Here is a 19,325-nt window from a genome sequence, read left to right on the forward strand (position 1 = left end):
TACAAAAAAAGTGAAGTTAAACTGTGCTAGCTAACCATGTGCTGATTAGAACCTTTGAGCTAGGCTCAAAATTGTCACTACCGTAACAGTCGCAACCAAAACATTTGGTGAAGTTTCAGTAGTAACATCATTGTTTTTTTTGGGGGGTGTTATTCTATGAAATTTTCTTTTTATGTGTGTACAACTGTTCAGAACTGTGCTAGCTAACCATGTGCAGATCAGCATCTTCAAGCTAGGCTTAAAAGTATCTAAAATTGTGACTACCGTAACACTCATGAACGAAACATGTCATTATTGTTTTGGTAGTGATAAAAAGGAACACATTTAAATTCTTTATTTGAGGGAAATAAACAAAATTTTATTACACTCATGCAAATTTGTAGTATTTTAGTATGTTTTAGTAGCACTTTTAGCATGTGAGTTAAAATTCTGAGATTTGATGTGATCGCACCAAAACATTATTGTCACTACTCAAAATGTGCAGTCACGACCCACATGGGATGTTTTGTCAAAAGATAAAGTATACTGAATTATCAACTAAGATGTTAAGATATTCAAACTAATGAATCCATAACTTTGAAATCAGTATGATCCACTTAATGCCTTTTACAAGAAAAATTGGATTCAAAACCTCCAATTTTTACACTTTTTACACTTGAAATATTGTTAAAATTGTAATTGTTATTGATTTACCTCTAACATTTTTTTTAATAAAATATATTTACAAGGCAGATGTAAGCAAAATCTTAAGTCAATATAACCCTTCTTATTAAATTGTATATTAGGTCAATATAACCCTTCTTATTAAATAATTATAACTGTGTTTGACAAATTTGGGGAGAGGACAAATATTCCAAAACATTCTTAAAATGCAATATGAGTAATTAACTGCACAATTACTAGAGGTGTCTAAATTGGATATTAAACAATTTGCATACATACAAAATTTAATGCTGGGATGCTGGTTAGGTATGTTTTGATGCTGGTTTAAACTGGTCCTTTGCTTGTTTGTTATGTTGCTGGTCAAGGACCAGCATAAACCAGCAAAGGACCAGCATAAACCAGCTAAGGACCAGCATAAACCAGCAAAGGACCAGCTTAAACCAGCAAAGGACCAGCATAAACCAGCTAAGGACCAGCATAAACCAGCAAAGGACCAGCATAAACCAGCTAAGGACCAGCATAAACCAGCAAAGGACCAGCTGAAACCAGCATCAAAACATACCTACGAGCATATGCTGTTTTTTTAACCAGGGAAGAGACAAATTTTTTTCAAGATGTTTCCAACTCTGACTTTGCACCAGTTCTGTAGAATGGCCCATATACAATAATAAAAGAGAGCAGTAAGAGCAAACGAAAAGTGTTTGTAAAGTGGACATTTTAAAAAATATAATATGGTAACACCACAGTACTGAATGATTACCATAGTATGATAAAATATAATGGTACTATTATAAATACCATTATATTTTTTTGTCAGTGAGAAACCAGGGTGGTGGTCATAGTTTTATAATGTGATGTTGACGCGACTCGGGTTTGTATGCGCATGTTGTGTTTTTCACTGTGCTACTGTGTTTTGCAACCCTTCCAAAAAGCTGAATTTCCCATATTCATAGCTGCGATCCAGTCTTTGTGTTCTGAAAGGTTTTAATAAATAAATAAATTAAGAAGGGAACAATAACTACAGCACTGAAGGAGCCTCTTATTCCCAGAACACAGAGACACATTTTCATCCTGGCTGTAATTAAAGGATGCTGTAGTTGGGCTGGGAACCGTCAGTTTGGGGGATTCAAGCTGTGTGTCCCTGACACACACACACACACACACACACACTGAGGACATCCGTCAAAGGACAAAAAAAAAAATCTCAACTACAAAAAAGACGGGAGTAAAAACAACGGCATAAAAGCAGATGTAATGCAAATTCTCTCATTATTTACTCACTCTCATGTCGTTCCAAACCTGTATGACTTACTTTCTTCTGCAGACTAAAAAAGGAAATATTAAAGGGTTTGTTCACTCAAAAATTCAGTCATTACTTATTCATCCTGGTGTTGTTTTAACGCGCCCGTGAAGAAATAATGACTGAACTCCTAGCATCCTCACATAATCTAGTGAAATTATGACTTCACAATTACACAAGCAATTATCTAAAAACAATAAGACATGAGGGACATCTGCAGAGATGCTATGCAAATGAAATTAATCAGTTCCAGATGAAATCCGAAAGAGCCAATCTGTCCTTATCGTCTTTTGCTGCAATTCTTCGTCCTTGTAATTACAGCAAATAGACAATGTAGAAAAACTAACTTGTTTCAAGTCAAGCGTGGTTAGATTAGCTTAACAAATGCCTTAGAGTGGACAGGCACTGTGAAAGAAGCGGAACTGTAATTAGCGTGAGAATTAATGAGCACAAACAATAATAAAGCGATACATTATGTCAGGTTATTTGCATTGCGAAGAGGTCAAGCAGGAGACTGAATGGAGTGATATGAGTAGATGGATGCTGGCATCAGGTGTTTAAGAGAGGGTCTGTTCCTCTGGGGTTCAGGCGGACAGTAGAGGATGGATGGTTCTTTATGCGCTTTTGAGATTAATTTAGATCCGCAAGGGTGACGTGCGGCGCAACATACAGTGGAGGGGTTTAACCTGGGGGTCAAAGAGTTGATGAATTTACAGAGTGCGCACATCCCCTTTAACACAGCGCATAAATCATCCTGTCTAAAGACTGAAAGAGACACATCTCTGTAACGACGCCATTAATACTTGATAAGGAGCGCACAGACATTAACTGTCCATACAAACACCGATTTTCGGAGGAATTCATGGGTTTACAGTATCAAACCCTCTTAAAGGGAATTTTAATTCTGTTTTCATCTTATGCTCCTGTCATTCCAAATCTGTACGAAAAAATGAGATGTTCTGAAGAATGTTTACACTGCTTTTGTCTAAATAATGAAAATGGATGGGGCCTAGGGGCTGTCGAACTTCAAAAAGCGCCATAAAAGCATAAAACGTCTAAAAAATATATAAATGTAAAAAATCAAATAAATCTGTTCAATCAATTAATCAATAAATACTACTATTACTACTACTACTAATAATAACAGAAAAAAGTAATACAGCTTCCAAAAAAAATATTTAGCAGTTTTCAAGAAATTCTTTGCCATCACAACAATTATTTCCATTTTAAAATATATTAAAACAGAAAACTGTTGCTTTAATTTGCAATAATTCACAATATTATTTGACGTTTCCCCCACAAATACTAAAATAAAATAAAATAAAATAAAATTTGAAGATAAACCGAGACATTTCGATTAATATTTACGCTGCTCCAAAAAAAATTACAAATTAAAAAATAATAATAAAATAAGTAATAATAATAATAATAAAGAAAGAAAGAAAGAAATCAAATAATGATGTTCTTTTGAACTTTATATGAATTAACCAATTAAAGAATAAATAAATCAATTAATTAATAAATGAATAATAAAAATAATAATAATAATAATAAATACATGTAAAAAAAAAGTAATACAGTTTCCAAAAAATATTCAGCAGTTTTTAACACAATAAGAAATTATTTGCCATTACAGGAATTAATTTTATTTTGAAATATATTAAAATAGAAAACTGTTGCTTTAAATTGTAATAATATGTTACTATTTTTTTTTTTTTTTATTTTCCCACAAATAATAAAATAAAATAAAATAAAATAAAATAAAATAAAATAAAATAAAATAAAATAAAATAAAATAAAATAAAATAAAAGAGACATTTTGACGAAGGTTTATGCTGCTCTTGTCCATATAATGAAAAATGGACAGGGACTAGGAGCTGTCAAACTTCAAAAAGTGCTATAAAGGCATAAAAAGTCTAAAAAAAAAAAAAAATCAAATAATACTGTTCTTTTGAACTTTCTATTCATCAAAGAATGAATAAATAAATAAATAAATAAAGTGAAAGAGGTAATACGGTTTCCAAAAAAATATTCAGCCGTTTTCAACATAAGAAATTCTTTGAATAAGAATAATTCCATTTTAAAATATTTAATTTAAATTATTGAAATAATTGAATTAAATTGCAATAATACTTCACTAAATTATTAGACTTTTTTCCACAAATATTGAAAAATAATATTACGTAAAATAAAAATTGAATGGTAGTGTATTTAAATTATTAAAAGTCAGATTATATATCTAAATTTTAGTTAAAATATATGTGTGAATAAATTGGAATATTAATAATAACAATTATTTACATTATTGTAAAAATAAAATAAATAAAATGTATTTAAAGATTAAAAAACAGTTTGGACTATTTGCTAAAAGAAAAGAAGAAAGTGAAGTCATACCAGATTGGAAATACATGAGGGTGAGTAGACAATAGCAGAATTTTTCATTTTTTGCGTGAACTGTCTCTTTAAGCTGACTGCACAGAGTGGTCCATATACACATGTGGTCTGGATTACCCACCCCTCCCCGAATTCACTTTTGCCGGAGTAGCCGAGCACACGCTGTGGAGACTTTTTACAGCTGTCTTTGTCTTTCTTTTGATTTCAACTTGGACTTCACACAGAGGTGCATTAATATAAAGTCTGTCGAGGGAAGGATCAAGAAGTAAAACTTTCAAAAGGTGTTCGGCAGTGCAGAGGCAGACACACACAGTAAAGTTCTCTGAAGCAGAGCGGTTCTGGCAGTGGAAGAAACTCTGTGTGAGAATCTTTAAAACGTTCACGCAGAGGAGCTTGAGGTGAAAACACAGACCGCTTCATGTTTAATTTACAGGGCGTTTTTTCCTCTCTGGGTGCTCTACATTTTCTGACAGTCAGCTCAAGCAACTGTCATTAGTTATAATGGGACCTTATCACACAGACTGTTTAAAGGTTAATTCAGCTTATGTAACGATGCCACCAGTGGATAAAATTCAGTGCTTCATCAGAATAAAATCATAAAAAGGAATTTGAGATTTGTTCCACATACTATTCATTATCTATAAGGGTATACTTGGATCTCCATGCACTATTTAGTAGCAGTGGAGTAATAGTGATGCTCAGGGCTAGTGACATGAATCATATATTAGCTGTTTTAGCAAACCGGTGAAGGATGCCGTAAAAGATTTGCTGGAAGACTTATTCGTCATATCAAAATACCTCATCCCCATTTGGCACGATATAGTTCAGCAAACAAGCATGCTTTATCAGCACAAATTAAAATACTCATAAAGACTAGAAAATCATGCATTCAGGAAAAAGTAAGTATGTGCATGGATAATCCACACCAGAGGTCAATAATTAGCAGACCAGGCGCTGGGGATCCAAAGCCAAGATTGGTTCCACCCGGGCTGCTAATAATTTCTCATTGAATTAATGCAATTATGGCATTTTTCCTCTGAAACTTTTTCTCTAGTGTGCAGGTACAAAAGTATATAACATACAGCTGAAGTCAAATGTTTACATAAACCTTGCAGAATCTGCAAAATGCTAATTATTTTACCATCATATTTATTACTGACGTGAATAAGCTATTTCACACAAAAGACATTTACATTTAGTCCACAAGAGAAAAAATTAGTTCAAAAGTTCACATACACTTGATTCTTAATACCGTGTTGCTATTTTAACGATCCACAGCTGTGATTTTTTTTGTTTCGTGATAGTTGTTCATGAGTGCCTTGTTTGTCCTGAACAGTTAAACTGCCCGCTGATCTTCAGAAAAATCCTTTAGGTCCCACAAATTCTGTGGTTTTTCTGCATTTTTGTGTATTTGAGCCCTTTCCAACAATGGCTGTATGATTTTGAGATCCATATTTTCACACTGAGGACAACTGAGGGACTTATACGCAACTATTGCAGAAGGTTCAAACGCTCACTGATGCTTCAGAAGGAAAAACGATGCATTAAGAGCTGGGGGGTGAAAACTTTTGAACAGAATGAAGATGTGTACATTTTTCTTATTTTGCCTAAATATCATATTTTTGTAATTATTTAGTACTGCCCTTCAGAAGCTACAGAAGATACTTACATGTTTCTCAAACGACAAAATAAGTGAAATTTACCCTGATCTTCAAATTCATAAAGTTTTCAACCTGGGACCTGAAGGATTTTTCTGAGGAACAGCGGACTGTTTAATTGTTCAGGACAAACAAGGCACTCATGAACAACTAAAAAATACTATATGTAAATGTCTTTTATGTGAAATATGTTATTCAGGTCAGCACTAAATAAAAAAAATAACATGCATTTTGTATGATCCCTCTTATTTTGGTAAATAATTAATATTTTGCAGATTCTGCAAGGCATATGTAAACTTTTGACTTTAATTGTATACTTTTACACAAATGTGTAAAAACTTTTTTTCCTCTTTAGTAGTTCACAGGTGCAAATGTATGTAATTTATAGTAATGCAGTATCAATATTAATGATAAATATACATAAACAACAAAAAAATTTCTTTAGTCAAAAATAAATGGGAAAAAATTTGAGGAAAACATTCCAGGATTTTTCTCCATGTAATGAACTTTAATGGAGATCAACAGGTTGAAGGTCTAAATAGCAATTTCAGTGCAGCTTTAAAGAGCTCTACAGGATTCCAGCTGAGGAATAAGGGTCTCACGTAGCAAAACAAGTCATTTTCTAAAAACAAAAAAAATGTATATACTTTTTAACTACAAATGCTCGTCTACACTATGCTGCACTAGCTTGACTTCATACATTATGTAAATCACGTTGGAAAGGGCATGTGTGGTTAGTTCTTAGTCTGTGTATTTCAGTTTAAAAAGGTAGGGTAGAGCAAGAAACTCCATCTCATTTTCTCCTCCAACCTCAAAATCGTCAGACGTTGTTTTACCTTTTGTAAAGGGCGTTTGCCTTTTTTTGCACGTTCACTTTGTAAACACTGGGTCGGTACTTCCAACACCTTTCAATGTGAGTCGTGGATGCAGAGCTAGTGCAAGATGAGCATTTGTGGTTAAAAAGTGTATAAATTGTTATTTTTTTTAGAAAATGGCCAATTGTTTTGCTAAATAAGACCCTTATTCCTTGGCTGGGATCGTGTAGAGCTCTTTAAAGCTGCACTGAAACTGCAATCTGGACCTTCAACTCATTGATCTCAACTGAAGTCCACTGTATGGAGAACAATCCTGGAAAGTTTTCCTCAAAAACCTTATTTTCTTTTTGACTGAAAAAGAAAGACATGAACATCTTGGATGACACAGGGTTCTTTCCTGTTTCTTTTCAGAAATGTTGACGGCACATTAACATTGCACCAACACAGCTGAAAGGTAAGTAAAAACAAAACTACCGATGCATTTTTAATATGAGTCTCTTGGTAGTTTAAGGAACTTGCAGAAGTTGACCCTAAATTGAGGAGTGCTTGAAAAGGGAGAAGGGAGCGACTGGGGGTGAAAGACCAGTGTAAGCATTTTGTGGGGAAATTGGGCAGGAAAGATGAATATTTGATTTTTATTTTCTGCTTGAATATGTCATAAATATTTAAGAGCAGGGAAGGCCTCCAGAAGTTCCCTCTGCAGGAGGAAAGGTGCGCAGCGCACACACATACGCACACAAATCCGCATACATATGCATGAACACAAACACAGCTACATACTGCTTCAATTAGGAGCTAATTGATGCTTCTGTGAGGAAGAGGCTAATTGTGGGACTTCAGTCTTTACATTAATTACGCTTCTTGTAAGAAAGTGGATGCTGATTTAAGATGTGCAAATCTAGCACTCTGACCCGAAGTACATGCAAGTGTTTATGTATGCCTACAGCATTGCATTAAATCTTTGATGTAATCGTAACTATTATTTAGCCTAATGACTAAACGCAGTGCTGACTGGATGCTTGAACAGTTGTGTTGTGATCAGCGTACCTGAGCGGCCGCAGGGTCCTCAGTAAACGTAGCACCCGAAGCATTCCCAGGATCTTAGTGCCGCTGTTGGAGATCATGGATACCAGGATGTCAATAACGGAGATCATCACCAGCATGCCATCCAGAATGTTCCAGCTGCTCTTCAGGTAGGTCTTCTCACCGAGACACCAGCCCAAAGCAACCACCTTCACAACAACAGATATGATTTTAAAGCAGAAATGTTGGATACAGTTTCACTTAAAGTTAAATTGTGTACAGTTTCATGATAAAACATTGTATTCTATCTGTAGTTTGATCAGGGGTGCGTTTCCCAAAAGCTTCGTTAGCTAACTATAGTTGCAAGTTCCATTGAATTGTATTGATAACAACAGAACTTGTGACCATAGTTGATTTTGGAAAACGCACACCTGTTTAGCTGAATAGAAGACAGACAGATTGAACCATAATAGTCAAAGATAAAAACTTTTGCAAAAATAAAATACTTCAACTTTGTAGTAATAGTTCATCCAAAAATGGATATTTGGTGAAGATTTACTTAACCTCAGGCCATCTAAGGTTTGGAGAAATTTAGCATTACATCACTTGCTCACCAACGGATCCTCTGCAGTGAATGGGTGCCGTCAGAATTAGAGTCCAAACAGCTGATAAAAACAGAACAATAATCTGCGAATAACCTCCAGTGCATGTTTGTAAGAAACACTTAACTCTAAACCATTGCTTCTAGCCAAAATACAAATCCATGATCCATAATAAATAACTGTTTTTACTTGTAAACTGTGCTTGATTTATCTCCTGATTCAGGTGAAATGACTTTTTTCACTGGAGAAAGCAATATTATGGATAGAGGATGGAAGTTAAAAACTTCTTGATGGATTTCTTTCTCAAAAAACACGCAGATTTTTACTTTAGAAGACATTAATTGATGGACTGGAGTCATTTGGATAACTGGATTACTGTGAGGATTTTATCAGCTGTGGATGGCTTTCTGACGGCACCCATTTGCTGCAGAGGATCCATTGGCGAGCAAGTGATGTAATGCCTCCAAATCTAAGCTGATGAAGAAACAAACTTATCTCCATCTTGGATGACCTGAGGGTGAGTAAATTTTCAGCAAATTTTCATTTTTGGGTGAACTATCGCTTTAAGGAAAGGCAATACTTCATTATATCTGTAAAGTATTTTCTGTATCCATCACAATTCTGAACTTTGTTTACTGTAGCTTTTATTTCAAATTAGATTTTTAAAAATATGCACCTTGCTATAAACAAAAATCTTTCTGTTAGAAAAACTAGGCACATGACAGGAAACGTGAGAAAACATGATGTGTTTGAAATCTGAATTTGGGAAGAAACACACTTTTCTTATTCCCTTGAGGTCTCTGTCACACTAGCGTGGCATTTCTGAGAACGTATCAGGTTAGACTGGCATACAGCTGGCATATAAAAGGGCTCAGAGGGGGGAAAAAAGCTGAGATAAACAAACGAGGAGTGAGAATCATCTGACTAAAAAGTGCTAAGCATGAATGCGCAGCTCCTAATGATGTTGCCAGTGAATATATCAAACCACAATGTGATCAGACCTCAAAGTGAACAAAGGCATGTCAGGCAACAAAAGCCAGGAGTTTCAACAGCCCTGTCATCGTCATCCGACCCGGAAAGTTTTCGTCAGACGCCGTTAATTAACCTCCAGTGAGTACGATTATTCTGCGCCATGATTTTCATTTGAAATCTCTTGGGTGGGCGTGACCTGGCATAAAGCAGGGCCCCAGAATAGAAACCCTAGACCTTTGTGACTGACACCTATGAACTTTTCTGTCTTCTCCAGAGAGGCCTCAGCATGTTCTTCCATTTCAACGATAGTCATTTGAATATCTGGCAGACAATCCACCCCTACTTAGTATTAACTGCTGCGGTGAAGAGTGGAAAAGAGAGCGCAAGACTTGCTTAATAGACTCTTCGTGTCAGTGGGCTCTCTTTAGGACCTGCATTTGTTCAAATGTTTAATTCAGCTGACTGGCGGCAGTCGAACATGTCAAAGCAAGATTTTAATATTTTGCTGCTGGAGTCTTTGTTTAGACTCTGTAATTGTCAAAGGAAAGCAGTGCCTTAAAGGGATCGTTCATCCAAAAATTAAAATTTTCTCATTATTTATTCACCCTCACGTTGTTCCAAACCTGCACAACCTACTTTCTTCTATAAAACACAAAAGGAGAATTGTTACAATGTATGAAACTGACTCAAAGGCATCATAAATGTATATGTAATTCAAGTCTTCTGAAGCCTTCTTTCCTTGAGCTATTTACCACTACAAACAGATTATTGATTTCTATTTAAATAAATGCTGCTTTAGAAATTTCTATTAATCAAAAAATCCTGGAAAAAAGCTGCAGAACTGTTTTCAACATTTATAGGAAATGTTTTCAATTTTATTCATGTTACATAGTCCAATATAGGTAACTTTAAAATTTTAAATCGCCATATCTCACAGCAAGTGTCATGCAGAACACTTCTATAATTTTATAAATAATGGTATTTCTGGGTCACAGCATGTAGTTTTAAGAGTTTTTTGGACGATAATGTAATTGTTTAGGCTTCAAATATGTGGTTTGTTAATAAAAGATTACGTCTATTTGAAAATTTGCTTCGAAGTTTTAGAAATGTGAGCTCCATGGTGTCAGTGGCCGTTTAGCTCTCATGAACCTGCCGAGAGCAGCCTTACCTCGGTCAGTTCTTCTGGAATTTGCCGCTGGCTCTGATGCCTCTATAGTGGTTAAACATGAGATATAATCATTTTCGGCAAATCTAACGGGTCTTATTAATCTATTATTTGTTTCAGAGCAAATAGTTTTGGCTGAGGGCAAAATCTCATCACGTTATATTTTATGTAATTTTAATGCTGTATATCAGAGCGCTGCCTTTGTACTTTTGACTGAATTGCCTAACAACTTTTATGATGCCTGTTGTTGTTAATTAAATATTATTATTCAATAAATAATATTTCATATGATAGTAGTAATTGTATTTAGTTTTGGGAAACAGTGTGCGTGTTTGTGAAAGTGATTTTAGTTAACGTTATTCTGCCATTTGATGGTGATGAGACTTTTATGAGTGAGTCAGCAGTAAAGACTTTTATACTGAAAGTGACTGAAACAGGGCTGTAAACAAGGAAGTAATTATTTTAAAAACTTTTCTTCATATACTTTTTTTTTTATGAACGAATCACTTGTGAACTGGATCAAGTGATTCAATGATAATATATGAATCCACAGAATTATTTGTTTTACCTTTACATAATTTTTTAAGCTTAAAAGCATATCATTGCATAAAAAAATAGTGACAATCACAGCCTTGAAAATGTCTCCTTTTGTGTTCTACAAAAAAAGAAAGCTTTAGAACAACATGAAGGTGAATAAATTCTGACATTAATTTCATTGTTGGCTGAACTGTCTTTTTCGAATGTTTCACCAGACTCCATTAGCCATGCTGATCTAAGAGAGATCGGCACTATAAAAAAGCCACAGGGAACTGAAGTTAGTCTGCTTTTGGCTGGTATTCTGGCCCAGGCAGTGTGTTAGTTTACCCTCTGTCAGAGAAGACGCCACACTGAGACAAATGCCAACCCCGTCACCTACCTTTATTGTCATTTCAGTCACAAAGATGGCAGTAAATATGTAGTTGGACAACGTCAGGAAGATGCGTTCCTGCGGAGAGAACCAGACAAGCAGGGAAAGTGACGGGTGAGTCAGTGCTGGATCAGAGAAGATTCATATATGTGTGTGTGTGTGTGGCATAACACATTAGAGGTGCCTCCTGTGAAGGCATCTATTGGACTAAGAATCTGCCCACGCTTTGAGTACCCCACGGGCATTAACATCACATACTCACACGCACACCGCATGCGATAAATTTTATCCAGCATCCTCACTGGATACTACTAGATAACACAGTAGGTAACAAATGGATAAGTAACAGCTTCATGACAGTAACCATCTCTGAAGTACAAATAAGTAAATCAAGTATAAAATAAAAGATAAAAGAAATATCAATTGTTAAAGAAGTCATATCATACACTCCCAGTCAAATGTTTTTGACTGGGAGTGCTCTCTTTGTGCATTTAAAAATTAGTACTTGTGTTTTCTTTATCTGGCAGCGTTTTTTCACACAGCATTGCTTTAGAATATTATTATGTAACCTCTGGAAACACTTTTACTGTCCCAGCATAGATTTTTTTATGAAATGACAAAGCGGTGCAATTTTTTTCTATTTTATTTATTTATTCATAGTTTTCAGTTTATTTTGTTGTAATTCTCATTTTTAAATAGTGTCTAAATAGGATTTTAGTTATTTTATTATATCAAGTTAAACTATACAAAAAAAAGATAAAAATTATAAATAATCTTTATATTTTATTTTTTATGGTTTTTGTTTTACAAATATAATAACCCTGGGTCAAAACACAAATTGACCCACACTGCACAAGGTTTTTATCATTCTTTTTTTCAGTGACTAAACAGACAATATGTCATCCCTAGCCAAAATTTGATTTTGATTGAATTTTAATATAATGTTTGTTTGTTTCCATTTACAGTTAAAGTAAACAGAGACATAAGATTACATCCGCAAACATTAAACTGTTACAAAACATCGTAAAATGACACTGCAAACACGAAGACCTCCTGTTCCTCTCGCCCTCCGTCCGTGCCACACGGCCTTCCCACGCAGCAGGTGCTGTCCTCTCCACCTCTCTGCTCTGACCTGAGCCAGGACTGTTTGTTCCTTTTTCTATAACAGACTGTAACACTGTCAACAGACTCCATCCTAAAAAGAACATAAATTCTAGAGACTCCTGGTGTAAGGAATATGACTTGCCGATGCCAACGCCACAGGTGCATTCAAATGCTGATTAATAGCTCCTACGTATAAACAGCTTGGCATATTTTTGTTCATCTGTCCATCTGAAAATATACAATGTGCATAAATTGGTAAACGGAGGTAAAATGGATCTAAACAATAAAGTCTGGGGTTTTATTATGACGTCATACTGCTCAGGACCTGCTCACGAGCAATTATGGACTGCCCCATATTAGCATATTTCCGCACTCAGCCAGCTGACGCTGTCCGCCATTTTTCTTCGCGCTCAAGCAGCTGTAGTGACAACGTCTCATAAACAATGCTGGTGTTTTGTAGTTGGATGTAAAAGTAAACTTCTTAATTTCAGGAGTCTTAATTTTCTCCTGACATCAGAGCCACTGAGGACACAGTGGATTAGTTTTGTTTTTGATGGAAATGCGCTGCCAAATACACAAAAAATGGAAGAGAGGGGCGGGGTGAGCAGAGCTCATTATCATTTAAAGAGACATGCACCAAAATAGGTTGCATAAAACAGAGCTGTTTTCAACAAGGTAAAAAGGGTGTTGCTTTACACGACCATTTTTAACCAAAGTATGTTGCACACATTTCATAAAGACCCTAAAGAACTAAAAGGAATACAAAATAGCAGTGTACAAAGTATAACGATGTAGAACCAAACCAAATCAAATTGTAACTGACCACTGCACTGCAATACAAACCAGTCAGTCAACAATTTGAACCCTTAAAGTGTTTAAATATGCCTTGGTCCCATTCTCCCTCTACTTTTCTGTCTACACTGCACCGTACTAAACGATGCAAACAAAAAGAAAATACATTAAACAAATACAATGCAGTTTGCATTAGGGGTGACAGAAAAGATTAATATCTACTGTGTAATCTGTGCTGCATGCTCTGTCTATGTCAGGCATGCATGGATCGTGAAAGTCTAATGAATAACAATATGGGCTGCCTACACAAAGGTTATTAGTTTGGTCTCAGTTAGGGGTGACCCAGTTAACTGAAGGTCTCACCATGGTGCCTTTGAGCAAGGCATCGATTGCTGAATGACTTCATCTATAACTTGACGTTATTACTGCGATTTGTGATTGTTTTGGCCTTTTATGGAAAAGTAGGAGCAGAATTAGAATCCATATACAAATCAGCCCTCAGCTCTGCCACAAGCTGTTTCATTTAAGTCAACAGGTATTGAATATTCATTCAACCCTGCAAATAACCCTTGGTGTTTAAGCTCAGCTTTTTGCAAAGAATTCTGGATGCAATGGGATGAGAAGTTGATTTGTATTTTAAACAAGTGGTGTGGAAGCAAAATAAGCAACGGAGACCTCCACGGCGGAATGTGGAGAACTAGTCTCTCTAGATTGTTTGTCCTTCTCCTACTGTGTCTGAGCAGCAGGGCCCAGGGGCCATCTTTCCCATGACCCCCCGCTAATGCATGTTTCAGTGGGTCGTGGCATCATGTTCTAAAACTCCTGTTCTCTCTGAGAAAGCCTTCTACTGACATCATCACTGCGGTTTGTATTGTTTCTGAAAACAGACTGACGTCTTTGCCATTCCATTTTGCTCGGAGGCTTGTTTTCATTCATTGTCGAGTGAACCGTGTGTCTATGTGGGGGTCAGAATTCATGAATGAGGAAGAGCATGTCTGAGAAGCAGAGTGTTTGGTCTCTGAAGGAGAAGGGTCAGACAAACCCTGTCCTTCACTCTCATTCTTTTAAAGGTTACTGAATGTCTGAGGCAGCACACACACACATAACAGTATCATCTAGCCTGGCAGAAGACCAAACAGAGACAAACTAAATAATGATAAAAAAGATGTGTGCACAAAAAAAATAAATCACTCTAGAAAATTCAAGTTAAAACTACCATAAAATCAAAAACACATTTACTAAACACACACACCAGCAGGTAAAGTTACAGTGGGAGTCCATATCTCTCTCGCCTTTTCTGAGATCACTGAGTTTTAACAGATACCCTAAAGTATGCGGTGGGTTTGGTGGGGGGTAACAGAATGAATGGGGAAAGACACGAGAGGAGGCAATGCCTCCATCGCGATATGATTGGATATGACTTGTTATGTTCAGCTGTGGTTCATGCGATTAGTCCCACGTCTTGCGTTCATGCCCATTCCGTGTTTGAGTCAGTCTGAATGAACAAAATAATGGCGTTAGTTGGAAGACTAATTTAATAAAACAAGTTAACAACTCACTCACTTAGATATAACCACTTTGTTACAACAAAATAAGACTTAAAATAGCCTGAAAATATGATCTGTGGTAGTTTCTAGTGAATAATCAGCTTGGTCAAAGTTAAAGTAAATCCCTGTGCCTGTGACCAATATTTACCAAGCTTTGATGGCTGATTTAAATTCCAAAATAGTTAAAAGTTAACTATTAAAAAGAATGATGGAGCTAAATAGCGTTACACTGTTTCAGTAACAAACCTTTGTAACACATGACTATTAATTATTGATTTTTCCTGAGTAACTTCAGTATTGGAGAGGAAGGCTGTGCTGCTCTGATTTCAGCTCTGAGATCAAACCCCTCACTTTTGAGAGAACTGAATCTGAACTGCAATAACCAGGAGACTCAGGAGTGAAGCTGCTCTACTGGAGGATCAAAACTTTCAACTAGAGAAACTACAGTGAGTGTCGTCACATCTCAGTAACTATAGGTTTTGAGTAAAAAGTTAAATTAAACAAGTGTAACAGTGGTTTTGTTTGTTGCCCTCTCACCCTCAGTTTAAATCTTTTTTTAATATATATCTAATAAATAAATAGGCATCTTATTAACTGACACATTTTGGTGGAGCCTTTTCACAAAACCAGCACTTTAGTGTTTTTTAGGCAGTGGTTTAGTGAGCATAAGTTCACAAATAAAATTTTAGAGTTTTTATTTTAGAACAAATGTAAAATTCTTAAAAACACTAACCTGATAAGATTCATACTTGGCTTTAATAACTAGAATATTGATTACACTGTTAATGTAACAATATAAAGTAGATTTTTTCCTTCTTTTTCTGATAGTGTAAGTAATATTTATTTAAACAAGAAAATGTGACTGACATGAATTTACATTTGATTAAAAAAAATTATAATAATAAACATTTTACTCAACATTGCTGTTGTTTAAAACTGTAAAGCTGCTGTGTTTGAGTCTGTCCACTGGTTCACTAAATAAGCAAAATGATTCATTAACGAATTAGTGTAAATCAAAAGCAATCAGTAGTAAGTAATTGGGGAATCCACTTCTGAATATAAATGCATTTGTCACTCTCAATGTGGTGTATACGTGACCAGAGATAGAAAGAGAGGCAGAGAGTAATCAAAAGCTGCTAAAACTCCCCTTGGTATTTTCATCATCCGTTTCCCATTACTTTGGGCACTGAAAAGACATGCTCAGGCCTTGTCTTCAGAGGGGGACTCAGGTGGGGAGTCTGATGGCATTTGTTCATACCCAAATGAAAAAATGTCGCCATATGAAATATTGATGACACACATCTGAGCTCAGTGAGGTACCTGTTACTATAGATCAAGTCTGTCATGGAGATGAGATGGTTTGCATAAGCTCAACACAGAGCTTCTATTACAGGCAAAGTTACACATTCTGCAGCGACAGTGGGACCGTATTGACTTTACCTGGTCCAGAGATTCTGCGATTACTCATAAATGTCATATCATACTGTGGATTTATACTGAAATGCACACATCTCTTAGCAAACATGTCACAGGTCATTACCAGAAAACATTTAAGACAGAAATTTTACTTAGATTCACAAATGACAAAACACCCAATGCGGAAAAATCATCTATTGGTATTCGTTTGGTACTTTTGTTTCTTAATTCTCAGTTTATTTTTCCTGTATTTAAAGGCAAATTTAGTATTTCAATTTAAGTTTTTTAAACCTAAATTAAAAAAAAACTACGCAAATATATAACATAAGTTCTTAAATGGCAAAACACAGTGTGCCCCAGTATGAAAAAATTCAAATGCCTGTGCTGGGAATGAAAAATAAGTCGAGTTTTCCCTCTTCAGTACAGTGCTGACAGGACGTCTTTAGGGGGAAGTAAACAAATATCATAGAGGCTGAGAAGCACACATGGTAAAAACCGGATTACATGGATTAAACCTCCGGAAAATAACACAACGGAAAACAACCTTTCCATGCTACATAATGTGTCTTGGAAAACCATTACACGTGAGAAAGCGCGTGTTAAGGCCCTCTATTTCCATTACTGACAGAATCCTTCATCAGTCTGGAGGGGGGGCTTTTACTTGCTCCTTTTTTCCCCTTTTTTGTTCCAAATCAAGAATGTGTATAAATGTGAAAAAACTTATACTGAACAAGTCAATATAACTGAATTTAAATCTACAGGAATATATTAACTGGAGTCCTCCAGCTCTGATGGACATCAGGACATCTGCACTGCAGATCTTTGCCATGCAGAGCGCTCTGGGGTTTCTCACTTTCTCATCAGTTACAGAGGCAGACACAAAGTCATTGGATAAAAGAAAATCATGCTAATGTATGCATCACTATATGTGCTCAACAACACCATATGCGCAAACGACAACACATTTTTTTCTGCATTACATAATGTTGTTACACAATAAGAAGTCCATTCACTATACTAGGAACTCCTGTGTAATTCTATTTAAAGCAGCTCAGTGTGAAAAATCACATGATGAGATTTGACACTGACAAATTGCTATAAAATGAGTGCAGAGTGACTCTAGACATACATTTGATATTAGATAATTACTCATTATGGTTAGAGATCTAAAGTATCTCTTGACGTGGGTTAAACAGTGAATTAATAAAGAACTTGTAAATGTCCTCATTTGATACAGAAGTAAGCGAAAAGTCTCAGTGGGCAACATTTTATAAAAGTTCCTTGCAATGTCAAGAATCTGGTAGCTGCAAAAAATGATGGACATCTGCTGTCTCCTTTCAAGGAGGTTTGCAGCAGTCCTGTTATGCCAAGTCCAAAAACAAACTGCAGCTAAAATAGCTGTTTTTTCCCTTTTACTCTTTTACAGTTTACCAACGGTATATGTTGAAATTTTGTCTCTATACAGTAGTATTATTCGTATTCTGATCTACAGTAGATAAGAAAGGAAAGAAGATAAATCATTCTTGCTTTCTTTTTCTGTCTTACAGTAGGTGTCCTGAGGGAGCATGTAACTGCTGAAAGTACTAAACATACAAAACTGATAATGAGATGTAGCAAAGCATTTAAGCCAAGCTGATTGCGTCCTTTGGGTCTATACGAAAGCATGAATAACAAATTTAATCTTTTCAGTTTTAATGTCCTAAAAAACCAGCAAAACCATCCAACTCCCAAGTCGTCTAATAATCTACTTTTTATTCTCAGTCGCTAACAAAACAACAAGTTAGACAAGGTAATAATTACAGACATGCTAGACTAACATACTAACTGCCATAATGATCATCCAGATTTAGAATCTGGAAATAACAGACAAGCAGTTCAAAGCTCGACATTGAGTGTCAGTTAGCATTTCCATTCATCACAAAGTTGTTCAGCTGGCACATGCAGAGCATCTTTGCTTCATGGGCAATCGGTTGTGGAAAATTTTTTGAGCCAATAACCTGAACTGTAAATTCCATGTCACTTAACACTCTGAACAGCAGGAAAATAATGTCTTGATTAACTAAAGGCATCTCAAGCAAGTAAACAACCTGAAAATCATTCACTAGCAACTGTCAGAGAGACAGACAGACAAACCGACCTTAAATAAAATAAATAAAATAAAATAAAAGCTAGATACCCTTGAGACCACAAGGACAAGGAGCAGTACGGGACCTCATCAAGAAAATTCAACCTTGTAACTTGATTGTTTTCAGAATTTTTAAAAAATAGTTCAAATTCTCATTTTTCAAAAACTGTATGAAAATGTTACCAAACGTGTCTCAATTCTCTGACCTATTATTTCTACAGCAGATTTTTGTTTTGAATGACACGCTCGTGTGTGTGTATGCGTATGAGGTAACATTACTCACAGCGCTGGAGGGGTCGATTCTGGGCCTCTCCATGGCAATAGTGATGCAGTTGAGAAAGATGATGACAAGAACCACATGGTCAAACATCTTGTGAGTGATGATTTTATTGCAGGTCACACGAAACCTGCAAGACATAATCACACCAGACATGGTGGGCTGAGTGATGCAAACATTCAACATCATGTTGTTCATAAAATTAATAAATAAGAAACTGACTTCCACTAAAAATAGGTCACAAAGTTTGACTAGTTTCTCTGAGACTACAGTAGGTTTTCTTAAAGGGATAGTGTTTAAAAAGAAATGACAGTTCTTTAATCATTTATTATCTTCATGTCAACTAAACTCCTTATGACTGACTTTCTTCAACAAAAAACTGTTTATAATAAATAATCATTTTTTACAGACTTCCAGCTTTTGTCTTACAAAATGTCAATTGATTGATAGTCCAGTTCTGACGGCACCCATTCACTGCAGAGTATCCATTGGTGAGCAAGTGATGCACTGCTAAATTTCTCCAAATCTGATGAAGAAACAAACTCATCTACATCTTGAATTGCCT

General features: G+C 35.7%; 1 protein-coding gene across 11 annotated transcripts in view; it reads right to left on the reverse strand.

Moving 5' to 3' along the window:
• cacna1g (calcium channel, voltage-dependent, T type, alpha 1G subunit) overlaps positions 1 to 19,325 on the reverse strand; it is a 162,906-nt gene that overhangs the window by 56,762 nt on the left and 86,819 nt on the right. For all 11 annotated transcript variants that reach the window (XM_051124015.1, XM_051124013.1, XM_051124014.1 and 8 more), the window contains 3 exons: positions 18,767 to 18,890; positions 11,509 to 11,577; positions 7,878 to 8,062 (listed from right to left, as the gene is read on the reverse strand). In XM_051124015.1, coding sequence (XP_050979972.1) covers positions 7,878 to 8,062; positions 11,509 to 11,577; positions 18,767 to 18,890 — 378 coding nt within the window. The remainder of the gene's footprint in view (positions 1 to 7,877; positions 8,063 to 11,508; positions 11,578 to 18,766; positions 18,891 to 19,325) is intronic.

This window comes from Labeo rohita, chromosome 12 (assembly GCF_022985175.1).
Source record: "Labeo rohita strain BAU-BD-2019 chromosome 12, IGBB_LRoh.1.0, whole genome shotgun sequence".
NCBI classification, from domain to species: domain Eukaryota; kingdom Metazoa; phylum Chordata; class Actinopteri; order Cypriniformes; family Cyprinidae; genus Labeo; species Labeo rohita.